We start from the raw sequence: 14700 nt of genomic DNA, 5'->3' as shown, positions 1-14700 counted from the left end.
ATACTCCTCCTGTGAGCAGTCATTTCACAAATTGAGCCTTAAAGGAGGGAGATTTTGTAAAGACAGAAAATCAATTATGTTCAATTCATGAATATTGCTGAGGAAATGAAGGAGAATACCAATACAGACTTACAACTCTTTAATATGTTTTTTTTTTCCCCAAATAGATTATAAAAAAAGAGAAAGGATTTATCTGAGTTAGGATGTTGTAGAAGTATTTGGAATAAAATGGAACAGCTTATTTAGTTAAGTGGATTTCACTCCAGTGTTCAAATGAAAACAGGAGCGATAATTGCAAGAGAGCCCTGCTTCAATAGCATTCAGTGAGTTTTCTTTTTAATGTTTATTATTCTGACTTGCTCAATTTTTTATGACTGCTGGATATTTACCACATTCAGCCTAACTTGCTGTTTCCATGCCAACTAAATATATTTGTTCTCAGACGACTGCTGTGATGCATCGTTCTGAAATTTTAGTTGCTATGTAGCAGAGCAAACTTCGCACATTTGCCACACCTTAGTCTTCATGGGAATGGCACTACTGTCTGCACATCTGAGCAACGAATCAGTAAGATTGAGGTGACCAAAATACTCCTGATTCTAGAGCATGTGCCCCAAATCTCTCCTAATAGTGAAAGCTGGAAGACTTGAGTAATATTATCCCTGGTGTTTAGGGCGTTTGGTCCATAGTTCTTGTCAGACTTATTTTAAAGATATCCAGACTTTTTTAAGATAGATGTAGTCAGATAAATTAATGGAAAATCTTTGCCTTAACTTCTATTATTCTGGACTGCTTTTATAATTGCATTATGGCTGCTATCACCAGTTTGACGAATGCTCCGGAAAATCATGTGTAAGCAGGGAGATTTCCATCATCTGGACACTGATGAAGGGATGCAGGAAGCTTGCTTCCAAACCAGACTCTTTCCTGTTCCAGGAGGACTTTCAGCTCAGGTGTCTCAGATAATTGCAAAAGCTGTGCTGTGTTCTGGGCATACGCGCCTTGAGTTCTCCTGCTCAAAACTTGACCCTGGAATTTGCAGACTTTCTCAGAGGTTTGTCTTTCTCAGAACATGCCAGAGTTGTCTGAAACGATGATAATAAGCTCTAGGCTTTTAAAAATCTGGCCAGCAGCAGGTGAGGAGCTCTCTAGACAGTCTTTGTTTTCCAGAGCTGACGAGCACTTTGGAAACCACGGCACAAATAGGGAGCATCCGCTGGAGGTGGTGACGAAACTCTGCCGTTTGCTCCACTTGCTTCAGCCCACTCCACTGAACCTCTTCCACATGTTTCCCCTGGAGACCCATTTCTGCTCCCACAGAAATGGGAAGCTTAGTCTAGATTTGAATGATCTTAAACCGCAGCAGTGATTCATAGTGAGAAAGCCTTGCCTTGGTGCTGGCTCCAGACCAGCCCATTAACCGCGCGGGCAAGCTGCCCCGCGCCCGGCACCGCTGCAGTGGTGAAGAAAGTGAGACTCGTAAGAAGTTCCCTTTGTGACCATCAAGGACGGCGACGCCAAGGGCTGTCACATTAAAACCGTGCCTGCCGTGTCCGTCTGTGATCCGCACATAATGGAGAGGCTGGATGTGAAGGGCTTTTCTGCGCCTCAGCACGGCTCAGACGGAGGAGGAGGAGGAGGGGGATGGCGCCCTGCCATGGCCCTGTGCTTGCTTTCCAGCCACTGCTCTGCCAGCATCCCAAACCTGGGGTCAGGAGGCTGCCACATGCTCCAGCCGCCTGCCTTCCGTAAGGCATTTCAAACATTAGCATCAAGGAATTTTCGTACATGCAGTGAAAAGTGAAGAGAGAGCAGCCAGAATAGCGTCGCTCCCCGCTCCGCAGGCTGAGCATCTGCCAAGTTAATGTCTAGGGAGTGCACAACAGAAGATTTATTCTCTGACTACTTATGGTGAACAAATAGAAAGTTTTAAATATTTTTAATGAAAAGAAGATAAAGGGTTGGAAGACCCCAGAAAAGCAGTGAAGATGCATGTGACATGAGAGCACATGAGTCTGTCTGACAGATGCAGAGCAAGACATCCCTTCCCTAGCTTGTCTTTCTCATTTGGGACTTCCAGATAGAGGCTGTTGAGGAGAGAATCAGGTTGATACAGTTGCGAAGGACCTTTCATGGACAAACAGGTAGATAAATAAGCCTATATGTGGATGAAAATGTTGATCTATGTGAAATGGGTGCTTGCACTATTTGGAGCTCAATTCTGCCACTTTTAGGTTGGTTAATGTCTTACTGCGCAAGTAACTGATGCACTCAGGAATCACTTTGATGCAGTAATACCCCCAAATTTTTAGCTAAGACCAAGATCGTTCCAGTAGTAGTAATATAACTTTGTATTCAGCATGTTCTATAATATACTTTGCGTAGCGTCTTCTTTAACAGCCTGTCATGAAAGGAATGCAGAATTGCGTAGAATATAGTAAGTTATACTACATAAAATGAAGTTTCATAGTAGCAGAAGGAGGAAGAAGCTGAGATTCAAGAACAGAAAAACAGATTTTCAGGTGGGATTTGAAAGGAGCTGGAAATCAATAGAGTTGAAAGTTAGCGGGAGCTCCATATGGCGGGAGCTGCGGCAGAGAAGGTTCTTGCACCAACTGCGAAAGCGTCAAAGGGAACAGAGGGAGACGAGGCTCTACGTGTGGAAGGCAGTGATCAAATGTTAACTTTGGTAATCAGACACACTGGAGAATGCACAAATAAGAATGTGCTTCACAGAGCTGAAAGAATTACTGCAACGAAGTAACCAGCTGGAGCAAGAAAGGAAGACCGAAATTAGAGTGCAAATAGTTGAAAGAAAGAAGAGATTTTTTACTGAAAAAAAAATCAAAACACTCTGGCATGCAGGAATTAAAGAGGGCTTTAAAATGGCAGTTTGCTGTCTTTACTTCTTAACTATTTGTGATTGAGAAGGAAAGACGCTTTTTAAGAGAGCGGCGCCTCATTTTGGAGTGTCTGTGGTTTGTTTGCACATTATCAATTAAGGGAGGTTTGTTCTTTCAGAAGTGTCCATGGACTAGTTTAAAGGAGGGCTTCAAGAGACCACGGTGCATTTAGTGCAGGGGATGAAAAATGGAAAAGTTGCATGCGGGAAGAGGCTGAGTGCCAGCAGAGAAGGGACACCTCAACCACACACTGGCCTTGTTGAGACTTGTCCCGTTCATTTCTTTTTTCCAGGTGATGAGGAGCCTGGATGGAACTAAACAGGATTGAATAAAAGGCCAACTTTATGCTGTTCTTTAACATCATTTATTCAAAAGTGTGATTTTGCTTGTAATTTAATAAGCATCAAGTGCTGCTTGTAAGAAGCACCCAGAAGAGCTACAGCAGTGGCTGCTGCCTGCACTGAGTGGGACTCCCGGCTCACCCGTTGTGAAGCTCTGTAAACCTGGCAGTTTCTTTTCCAGTTTAGATGCCAGTTAAATTCTTGCTCTTGAAAGAGAGGAAATGGCAATAAGTAGCTTCCGATTGTTATCTACAAAGATCTGCTTGTTCGCCCAGGCAGCGGGAACACATTGAGTTTGCTCCGTCGCGTTGCTGAGCGCTGTCAGTCCCTGAGGCCGCTGGGGAGCACTGGGCACCTCTGCGGATCCCACACGGAGCCCTTCGCGCGCTGAGCAATTCCCCGGCAGAAGGAGTTATAGGGAAGGTAACACATACTGCAATGTAAAGCTGGAACACAGCACTGCGTTCCAGTGGTGCTGTCAGAGATGCTTGTAGCTCCATTTCAGACTTCGTTATCTTGATAGCCTATTAGAGTTTCTCTGCCATCAACAGAACCATAAATTAGTACCGTATGTTCTTAGATTTGGCCCAGCAGTGCTGGGGGTGCTGGGCTGGATTAGATTCCTGTTCCTGCACTGCAAGTCTGCACGTAGGGGATGTGTTGGGAGCCTTCTCCTCCGAGCCCCAGCACAAGTTAGTGCGGAGTAAGGACCTCTCAGGGCAGTGGAAGAGCATCATTGACAAGAGCCAAAGGAAAAGCTACTCGGGGACAAAGATGAGTCACTCAGAAAGAAGCATAAAGAAATCAGGGATCCTCAAAATCCCAACCGGAACAATAGCGGGGCCCTAAGGAGGGGGAGGTGGAGAGCAGAGCAGGGATCTGTAGCCGCAGCATTCCTGCTTGTTCGATGGCGCTGACAGTGAAAGCTTTCATTGCTCTCCAGCTCGCGTAATCCCAAGAATGCTGCTTTGCCATGTGCGGCCCACTGGTTTTGTTTTGTTTTGTTTAAAAAAAAAAAAAAGTTTTGCCTGATTCCCTTTCTTTGCAGTTATGAATTATATGGACTCTTATTACTTAACTACAAGCAGAGGATTTTCCAGGTGGGAGCTCTTGGTTAAGAGGAAAAATATATATATATATAAATATCAAAACACAGACCACTGAAATGTCAAGGTCTCTTGGACACATGTTGAAAAAAGCTGCGAGCAGAAAGCTCAGACTGTGTCGCGGCTGCTCCGCGTAACTGCGGGTCCCTGGGGGCTCGTGATACAACAAGGCAAAAATGTTTTGGATGCTCTTAGTAGCTAAAGTGACCTGGCAAGGACAGCCTGCCGCCAGCTAGTGTTTTTTGGGGCTGTCCAAAGGGGGTAGGTTCTCAGCGGAGAGCAACACAGCAAAATAACTCACTCAGCCGGGCTCGCTCAGTGTCTCTTTTTGGCTGAGCCAAATTCACGCAATTTATAGCACTTGTTACATTTTTTTTTTTAAGAACTGGAGAACATTTGTATCAAATTGCATTACATTTCTTCAAATCTGTACTGCCCGTATTTCAACATGCGTTTCGCAATGCGAACAGAAACTCCCACTCGCTGGAAGACGAGCGGATGTGGACTGAAAAGCAGCGAGCGCTCGGATTTGGATTTGTTGTGAGAACAGGAATGTTCGGGCCTTGGTCTTCGTTGAAAGATTTAATACATCATTTGATTGCTCAATTAAAAAAAAATAAAAGGATTCAGCAGATTTCGAGTTCCTGAATTCGGAGAAGGGGCCTGGTGAGAGCGGAGCGGTCGCCGTTCAGCACTCAGGACTGTTGCAGAGCTGAGGAGGAGTCGCTGCAATTAGGGAGGACACAGACAAAATGGGATTAATCATCCGTTTGACATCCTCTGGGTCGGTGTTTGGATTTTCCTTTATGTTTGCTTTGGTTTCCATTGGGATGGCACTATAGTCGTTCGTCCTTTGCTTGCCCTCTTCTGCACACATGCCTGAACACTGCCGATCACCTGGGCATTATTATTATTATTATTATTCTCTTTTAGAGAAGACAAGTATTTCACCTGAGATTAAACGATGTGCCTAAGGCTGAAGGAGATATTTTGCCTTTTTGGTATTCTGACCTGTCCTCGGATTTATCACAACATTTCTCACGTGCGCGCCAGCTTTTAAAAGACTTTGCTTTTGAGCAGCATCATAGCATCTTCTTAAGCCACACCCCGTTGTTTGATTAATTCAGGACAGGATTCGAGAGAGACAGGAAATTACTTATCTCATCTTACTCCCTTGGATTGCGGAGAAAATTCAATACTAATTAAAAGATCTTAATTATGCCTTTTCGTCACCCGCCTCGTATTTCATGGCACACTTGTTGTTATTATGCTTCACAAATATTACAGGCAGAAATTAAGATACTAAAAAACCACAAAACCTTACTTAAGTGAACTGCCTGTTGATTCTTATCTGACATAAACAAAATGTTAACTTCATGCCCTCCAAGAAAAGATTTTTTTTTCTAGGAACTGGAGCAGCTCCTCTGTGGTCCCTTCATTTGCTTTGGCACCGCGCACTTCAGGGTTGTATTTGCGTTTTCCTTATGCTCCTTATGGTTTGAATCAAGTAATTTACAGTTGGGAGATCTCACAAAGAATGCATTTCTCTTTGGTTTTTAAGTGGAGGAAAAGGGGATTTTGCACAATTCTGAGTTCCCAGGACTGGTGAGATCTCAGTGATAAACTTGGACCAAAGGATTTCTTGGGAGATGGACAGGGAGTGTTGGCCATGGGCAGTTCATGGGACGTGGTGGTGGCTGTAGGAGCGGGCCATGGAGAAGCACAATATCCTTTTCTTTACAGGCTGTGTCGGTGTCTGCACCACCTTGTGAGCTACACTTGTCCTGCTTGGAGGCTCCTTGAAGTAGTAGAATAGAAATTTGGCCAGAAAAGCCCAGTTTTGGACATTCCTATGCTGAGCATCCAAAGCAAACTCTTCCATCTTTCGAGATTGACTTATGACCAACCAGGACAAGGCCTCTGTATAGACTCTGCCATCGTAACCTATCTGCTTTTTGTGTAGTTAGTGAGCAGTTTCTCTCCCGTTTCTAACCATGCAACGTGCTGCAGCACATGTGCAACTGCAGCTCCGGTTGTTCCTGCTGACACCAAAGGTGATTGATGGTAGAACTGTAAACCTCCTATGCTGGGCACCAACCTGAATAAACAAAGAGCAATGTGGCAGCTTAATATTAAAACCTATAAAACCTTCTTTGGGGTGGTTTCTGAATTAAATCAACTCACCAAAATGAAAAAAAAAAAAACTTCAGACCAAAGGAAAATGAACACAACAGTAAATGAGGTAGAGCTATCCCTATGCAGCAGACTGGAGCCCTCCCGAGGGCTGAAGAATTGCAGTTTTAAACATCTCTCAAGGGTATAAGAGGAGACACAGTATTTGTGGATCCTGGGGAGGCTGCTTGAGGCTATAAAAAAAACAAAAACGCCTTTAAGGCCAAAAAAAAAAAAAAAATCTCAGCAGGCCTACCTTTCATTGGTCAGAAATAAATGTTAAAAAATAAAAACCTTCCCCCATTAAAGATAGTATATATTAGCCCGCTACATGTTATTTTTCAGTCATAAGAAGTAATTGCTATGAACTATTTTAATCTCCTGGGTCAATAAACCTTGATAGTAACTCCAGCCAAAAATATCAACGTGTTGTTTATCATAAAACGACAGGAAACAGCTGGGGCCTTATTTTCATCTTATTGTGATGCAATTAGTAATGACCGCAGTAGAAAGTAGTGTCGTTTCCAAAAGTTGTCTTAGCAAACGGACCGAGGGCAGTTGGGTCCCAGAAATCAGTTTTCACTGCAAGAAAAGTGTGTCCGACCTCTCTGAAACCAGCCCCAAGCAGCACGTTGGCTACCAGGGCTCATTTTCTCTCTCTTTTTCCAGCCAACATGGTAATAAGCATCCGTACACTAAAGCAAAGTACATATTTCTTCTTGTCTTTCTGAGAAGCACCTTCATTAAAAGGGAGCCGGGTTAATAGCAACCGCAACCGCGTTGCGACAGCAGGTATTTGGAGGACACTGGCAGATTAAACTAGAAGAAGCAGCGGCCAGGTTGCAAGAAGGCTCTTGCACAATTAGAAAGTAATTATTGCCCTCGCTGGGCTGTATTAAAGTTTGGGGTTAATTAAGAATGAGACTTGCTTGACTTTCCTCTAGGAAAAGTGCTAACGAGGGGTGCCGATGCGCGCTCCCCGCTGCGCTCGCGGTGCTGCAGGTCGGGCCCACGTCCTCCCGCCTGCCAAGCCCGTGTCCACGGACCCCTTTGCAGCTTTCACGTGCGTGGGGGAATTTCCCTGCTGCTGCTTTTGCTGGGGGGGTAGGTGTGGATTCATACCATCCACGTCCTCTTATGTGCAAAATACCTCTTTATTTTTCAAAGTTGAGAAAATAAAAACGTTCCCTGCCCGCTTCTGCGCGTACCTCACCAAGGTCAAGTGTACCACATGTTGAATTAACTGAAATGTATGCTTCTGCTGCATCGAGGTCCCCATCCAAATAAGCTGTTGGATTAAAAAATATTTATGCTGGCAAAGTACCTATGCATAATTTTGTAAGCTTTTATACAACCAGTAGCATAAATTTCTCAGAGTAATTAAAAAAAAAAAAACATAAATTTTGATCACATATATAGGCTGAGTTCAAACAGGGTTTCCTGTCTCACCATTTTTTTCCTGCTATTTCTTTATGTGTACAGAGTGGCATCACTTACTTTCAGCTCACAAGGAAAGCCTCTAATTGCCTGTTTGCACAGAGATTTGGAGATTTCTTCTGCATATTGGAATGACTCATAGACTAAATTTTCCTAAAGTTTCATCAGACTGCTTTATTCCTTTTGTATCAATAATTGCATTATGCATAATGTATTTGCAGAAGATAGTAATTGGCACATCTTTCGGTGAACTTTGTGTTTTGTTGCCATGTGTTGCCCTGATATAAGTGGAACTTAAAACTCATGGCTGCTTCTTCAAATGTAAGCCTGAGTTTTTGATTTGTGGTCACAATAGTAGATTTCAGCAATTTTGTAACTGAAGTATAACTAGCACAAAATGGTGTTGGCATGTAAATGCATTCGAAAAGAAGACTGAATTTGAAGGTTAAATGTTATTTTATGAGTTAATCTGATATTGAGTCCCTTTTATATTTTATTTACATAGTGCAGATATAAAGCCCTGATTCAATAAAGTAGTAAAGTGTCCAAGTCATTCTATGAGACAGAACTGAATGAGAATCCTGGTACTTTTTCTGGGTCAAGAGTCACACTGGGGAGATATGAACCACAAACCTACGTCCAGGATCTTGGCCTAACACCGCTTTATAACAGCCCTATTTACCCACTATCTGTTAAATAAGATTACAAACTAAAAAGCCCTTTAGAAGTAATCATTTTTGCGTGAACGTCTGACCTTGCAACATACCTAAAATACTGGAACCTATTTGTTGAAAGTCCCATAGCTGTGACATAAAACAAGCTAACATGATGTCTACTTTTTATGTGCAAATTACAAATGCATGACACTGCACGGGCTATTTTGCTTTGGAATGCAATAGCGTTCAAGCATTTTGTTTAGTCTGCCTGTTTGTCCACTTCCTCAGCTGCAAACAGGAATGTGTTCTAGATCTCGGAGGTCTGGCTTCCTAATCACTGCACACAGAATGATGCCTAATGTCAATTTGTGTCCATGCAGAAGGGTGGAAGCTTTTAAATATGTATTTTCCAGGATCATTACAATGTGATCCTGTGATTGACAAGAGTTTCTTCTGGCTTTTGAAGATGGGAGCCTGGGTTTTGGATATTCCTGCCCACTTGCTCCAGCTTGGGGAAGGTGCAACAGGGCAGTGTGGGCATAGAGGGTTTGGAGTGGTTTTTGTTTCTTGTTGGGTTGGAGCAGGAGGTGGTTTAACCAATCAATAAGGTGAAAAAAGAAAAGTATACAAATAATTAGAAAATGATTATTATCGTTGATAAACTTTAAGATGTGTAGTTAACTTCCAAGTACATAGGAGTAGAGAATGGACTATTTTCAAAGACAGTAAAGATGGTGCAGTACACATATATGTCCGAAATGTCAAGTGAAATGGTTTAAACCCCCTTCATCTCCTTCACCTTGACCTTTACGTGTTAAAGTTATTTTTTGAAAACTTTGAAGCAATTCTTTCCTCCTTCTCTGAGTAATTTCCTGCTGAAATTGCAAAATGCTTTATTATTTAAAGGTTCTGATGCAGTGCCAGCTGAAGACAATAGGAGCATTGCTGTTGACTTAATGAATATTGAATAACATCTCTAAATGTCTGTTGAATATTTATGTGGTTATGGAGTTACAGAGTAAATGTCCTGAGCACCTGTATTCTATGGATTAGATAGCCTGTTGGATCTTCCTTTCTCTATGCTCTTGCATAGCCTTAGCTAATTTTGTTTTCTTGGGACTCTAAATTAGGAAAAAGAAGAAAATTACTTTGCTACCTCTAAGACGAGCCACCTGTATTTTATTCTTTTGTTCCATTTCAGATGACCCATATACGACAAGAATATGAAACCAAACTCAAGGGTTTGATGCCAGCATCTATGAGACAGGAACTTGAAGACACCATTGTGTCTTTAAAATCTCAGGTAATTTTGTATTCTTTGGACTTCATTTAAAAAAAAATCCTATAGACAAGAAAATATGACTGACCAAAACTTGACCAAATACTGAATTGGTCTCACAAATAAGTTATGGCAGCACTCTCATGCCTCTTGATCATGCTTCACCAGAATTTTCCCCCCAATTCCCTCATCATGAGAGCAATCATGTTATATTTTTTGATCCCAAGGTTTCCTTCGGTTGCATAAGTAGAAAATAAGTCTCTCTCACATTGTTTCCAAGATGGCATACAGTTAACTCTCATCTCTGTTACCCTGTTTCTCTAGAAGGAATTAAAGGATGCATGTAAGGGATTCAGAAGAGCAAAAAATAATTTTGCTTGCTTTGAACCCATATATAATGCATATTCTTTTAGGGTATTTCTTTTAAGATAGTGGTCCAAATTAGCATTGTATTTCTTCCAGGTTTTCCTTTATAAAGGGAATGATGAGGATACCTTAGACATCTGTAAGGCTTTTTTTATTGCAAAACACTGGCTAATGCAGAATAGTGGAGAATCAATATTACCTGTGTGGCACAGACTGTAAAATTGACTAATAGAAATATCAAACTGTCCTTGTAAATAGGGAACTATTAATGAAATGGCTTTATTATCCCAAAAGAAGTTATTCAGCACTGCCCTATTCAGTATATTAGGAGCTCAAAGAAAACATAATGTCATCATTGACTGAACTTGCAGAAACATGAAGGTATGAGGAAGGGTAATTAGCAATAAATAGGAGTGACCATGGATGCAGAATAATCTGTATTTTATGGTAAATTAGTCCAAATAAAACACTGTTTGCAAATGTGTTTGCAAATGGCCTAATGCAGGACTGTGCATTTAAAAATGTTAAGAAGGGCTATCTTGGGAAGAAGGGAAGAGCCAGAACAAGACATGAGAACCCCAGTGGCTAAGAGCTGGCCCTAAGCTCTGAGAAAGCAGGAGCCCTGAGGACACGTTGGTTTACACTTGATACCAACACACACCTCAAACAGAATTTCAGGACCTTCTTTTATGCTATTATAGAGCCACTTGCTCTTCATTTTTCTTATTTATAAGATCTCTCCCTATAGAGAAGATTGTAATTTAATATATTTGCTGGCATTTTTATTTATTTATTTATTTATTTTACTATGCATATTGTTATTCTGCAGTGTTTTTGCTCTGCCTGAGAAATTTCCTCCGGCAGATTTGCTTTTAATACAAGATGTCCATAAGAGAAAGTTTGCTATTGCTAGGTGCTAATAGTGACACAACTTAAATATCATGCGTGTCAAGGAATCCCAAATGGAAGTGATGCTCTTTCTCGTCTGAATAGTTGTGGGAAATAAAGAGTTAAGGATCCCCTGGGGACATCTATTTCCAGTGGATAGCAAAAAGCTATTTTTAAAGTGTGGTTGAGCTGCTAGCACTGTCAGCTAGGAAGCCTTCCCTAGAGCTAATCCAAGGACACCACACCTTCGAAAGAGTTAAAAAAGGGAATAGACTCTGATATCCACCTGTGGGGCTTCTCTGAGCATCAGCAGCATTTCAAAAGAGTAGAAGTAACTACACACACACCAAGAGCTGGGTGTTATCCCAGAGATACGTAGCTGTCGGCGGTATTTCCAGCAGTGGCTGTAGTCGCCGACCGTTCGCTAAGCAGCACAGGTGTCCTGGCCTTCCAAAATTGCTGGAATTCCTCTTTGCAAACATCAGACAAGCGGGGCGCTGGAATCCGTGCACCTGTCAGGGTTATTTATTGTTGGAGGAGAATGAAGAGGATGGGCTGGGTGAATCGCCAAGCAGCGATAAAAATAAACAAAAATGACAACTCAGTGCTCCGGCGAAGTTTTGTAAAACGCTCCTAGATATAAAGCACACAGCCCAATTGTGTGCTCTTGGTGAGCTGTCCATAAGTGGCTGCACCGTATTAATAAACCTGAATTTTCATAGCCTTCAAGGACAGGTGAATATGCTCATCAGAAAAGCGCAGGGAGCAAAGGGCTGTCTTTGTATTGGATGTGAGAGTAGAGCTTGGGTTCCCAAACGGTTGTACAGTCTGTATGTTAACTCGAGTTGAAGTTAAAACTATTCTGAGTACCCAGATAGTGTGCAGCTGGGTGCACCAGCCAGGGAAGCCACGCGAGCAACGGTCCATGCAGCCAAGGTGTTACTGTGTTTGATTTAGGCAGCACAGACAAGAAAGTCACCCACTATGAAACCAGTCCAAACTTACTCATTAGGATTTGGTCCCCCATTCTCATGTGAATGTGTCTTATAGGTAACTATTCTGCAGAAGAGAGCATCGGTCCTCCAGGAAGAGCTGGACACCTACCGCACCATAAGGTATGTGAGCATCCCTGATGGGCTTGTGCTGTTTCTCACCTGTGGATGCCAGTTTCTGAAGTTTTATGGTTTAATTAAAACACTCAAATACGGTTGCAGTTTTAAAAGCTCCTTATTTCCAGTAAACAAGCGCCTGAGAATTTTCCCAGTGCTTAGTCAGTACTAGGAGAGCAAGATTAGAGGACGTGCAGGTGCACTGCAAGTCTGGGCTTTGCCTCCGTGCTCATGATGAGCCCGTGGCTCAGAGCACAGCTGCAGCTCTGCGGTGATGCCACCTCCTTTTAAGATAGAAAACAATGATGCAATGCGTAATATTCCAGATCACATCTTCAAAGCACCGGATCTTCATGAGCCTGAGCGTTTTTTTTTTTTTTCAAACGTTTACACCCTCCAATATAAATTATGGCAAGTGCTGCAGCAATAAAAAAGACTTGCCGTGCCTTTAGAATGGGTGATTCACATGGATGGGTGAGTAAAAGGAAACTTAGCATAAGTCACTCAAGCTTTTTATATTTATGCATTTCATTGATGTTTGCAGATCTCACAGGAGGGTTTCTGCAGATGAAAATGTGTGCTTGTAGAAATAATGTAAACACTTGTAAAAAATATATAACTTTTTATTAAAATGCTAATTGGAAGATGAAAGTGTAACAGCTGCTTGTGCCGTAGCTGCTTGGTGACTTGGTGCCTAGTGTAGGTAACTCGGCCAGATAAATTCAAAGCTTGACCCTGCTCTCTAAAGTCTGTCCAGCAACAGCCGCAGTGTTACAAAGGGAGGCTTTTTGTCTCAGATCTTTCCACTTAGTGAAGGAAAATAGATAAATAGTTGTGTGCCATGCATCAGGCCCTAAGGGTGGGTGACCAAAAGCCGAACTGCGGCCACAGCCCCACACGGGAGTCCCCGAGCTGCCGCGCAGGACCTGGATCCAGCCCAGCCCTCATTCCTGCCTGGTGCATTTGTTTTACCAGAAAGAATAACAAGATTTGGCTAACGGGACTCTCTTAATTTTCAGGTAGCTGCTGGAGCTGCTGGATTTCTTCGATGTCAAAGGGACTGCTTTGAATAGGTTTGAAGATTTGGCTCTTGTAAATTAAAATGTAAAGATCAGTGGCTGTTTTATTAGCACATAAAATGTAATTAAGTTCATGAAAACATGTCCATTGCTTGTGCCAGCATTTTTTAAGTTGTATCTTCCTTCCATTGTTTCTTATCATTATCTTATTGCAGACTTACACTTTTGCTATACTGTGTATTGAGTTTGCTTACTGAAACAAAAAATTCATATGCTAATATTTTTGTTATTACTTCCTCATACCATTCTATTTACTTTTATACATGAAAAATGTCATTTTTCTATTATTATTGTCCAAGATATTTTAACATATTTTGACATTGTTTTGTGTCCATATGTTTACATAATATTAAAATATTATTTTGTACTATTTTGTTTTGACATTATTTTAATGCTTGGGCATTTCACTCACTTGAATACCTACAGTGCATTCGAGAGATTTGTTCAGCTTTTATTTTTTTTTTTACTTGGAAAATATTCGATGCTTGTTTCAGGGAAAAATCTTGGAGTGAGGATGGAAGTCTCACAGTGACAATTGCAGCCACTGTTTTGAGTTAAACACAGATAAATCCCCTGGCTGGGTTGGTGCAGGAGGGAATCCCGCGCGTTGCTCGTGGCGCAGTTGTGTGTTCTTGGGAAAGAGCCGGCACTGCTACGGCCCTTGACGTGAACAATCCTGCTGAATCCAAGCAGATTCTGGAGGTTTTGCAGAGGACGAGGTGCAGAAAGCGATTGAAGGCTTAAAGGACCCGCTTGGGCCGTGTTCCTCTCAGCTCCTCGCGGACCCAGGGCTGACTTATCTCTCGGCCGCCCGCGCACTGGGGTGTCCGTTTGCACGTTGGTCGTCGGTAAGTTTAGGTAGGCAGGACATGGTCATGTCACTGTGAGCAGCCGAGTGCTTGAGAGAGGGCCAAGAATTTGCGTCCTGGGCACCGGCGGCAGGACTGAGGCCACAGGGATGGCCACGCGTCCATCTTGGCTCCGGGGCAGCCAGGGGAGGACAGAGGAACCAGGAAGGTTTTCCACCTTCCTTGAATCAACAAGTGACTCTTCTCATTACAGATAAGGCTTTGTCATGGCCCTGATAAGTGAGAAGCTGCTGCAGCAGGTGCCAGAAAACCTTTCCCCGGGGAGCTGGCGGAGGAGGAGTTTGTCAGGATGTGGTTGGTTAATTGTGGGCAGTAAAATCAGACGTGTTTGCTCCGAGGTGCGCGGCCGCGGTGCCCCGGGTCTTCAGCAGAAGCAGGTGCCGCACGCTGTGATTTCCCAACTGGCATCGCCGTGGCTCCAAACGATGGCCACTGTAGAGGTGAAATCTCTCTTATTGTGCACAAAAGAAATAAGGTGGTTTTGATCCTTGGCTC

General features: G+C 42.7%; 1 protein-coding gene across 1 annotated transcript in view; it reads left to right on the top strand.

The window, feature by feature from the left end:
* Positions 1-13511, top strand: part of CEP112 (centrosomal protein 112) — a 137695-nt gene extending 124184 nt beyond the window's left edge. Inside the window, exons 25-27 of the mRNA XM_088537784.1 lie at positions 9817-9918; positions 12199-12263; positions 13277-13511. Coding sequence (XP_088393910.1) covers positions 9817-9918; positions 12199-12263; positions 13277-13280 — 171 coding nt within the window. The 3' untranslated portion in view covers positions 13281-13511. The remainder of the gene's footprint in view (positions 1-9816; positions 9919-12198; positions 12264-13276) is intronic.
* The last annotated feature ends 1189 nt before the right edge of the window (positions 13512-14700 follow it).

Source organism: Tinamus guttatus, unplaced genomic scaffold (assembly GCF_059628265.1).
Source record: "Tinamus guttatus ecotype Peru unplaced genomic scaffold, ASM5962826v1 Tinamus_guttatus_pri_ptg000045l, whole genome shotgun sequence".
Taxonomy (NCBI): Eukaryota; Metazoa; Chordata; class Aves; order Tinamiformes; family Tinamidae; genus Tinamus; species Tinamus guttatus.
The sequence above is the reverse complement of the archived record's forward strand: the minus strand, read 5'-3'. Positions and strand labels throughout refer to the sequence as shown.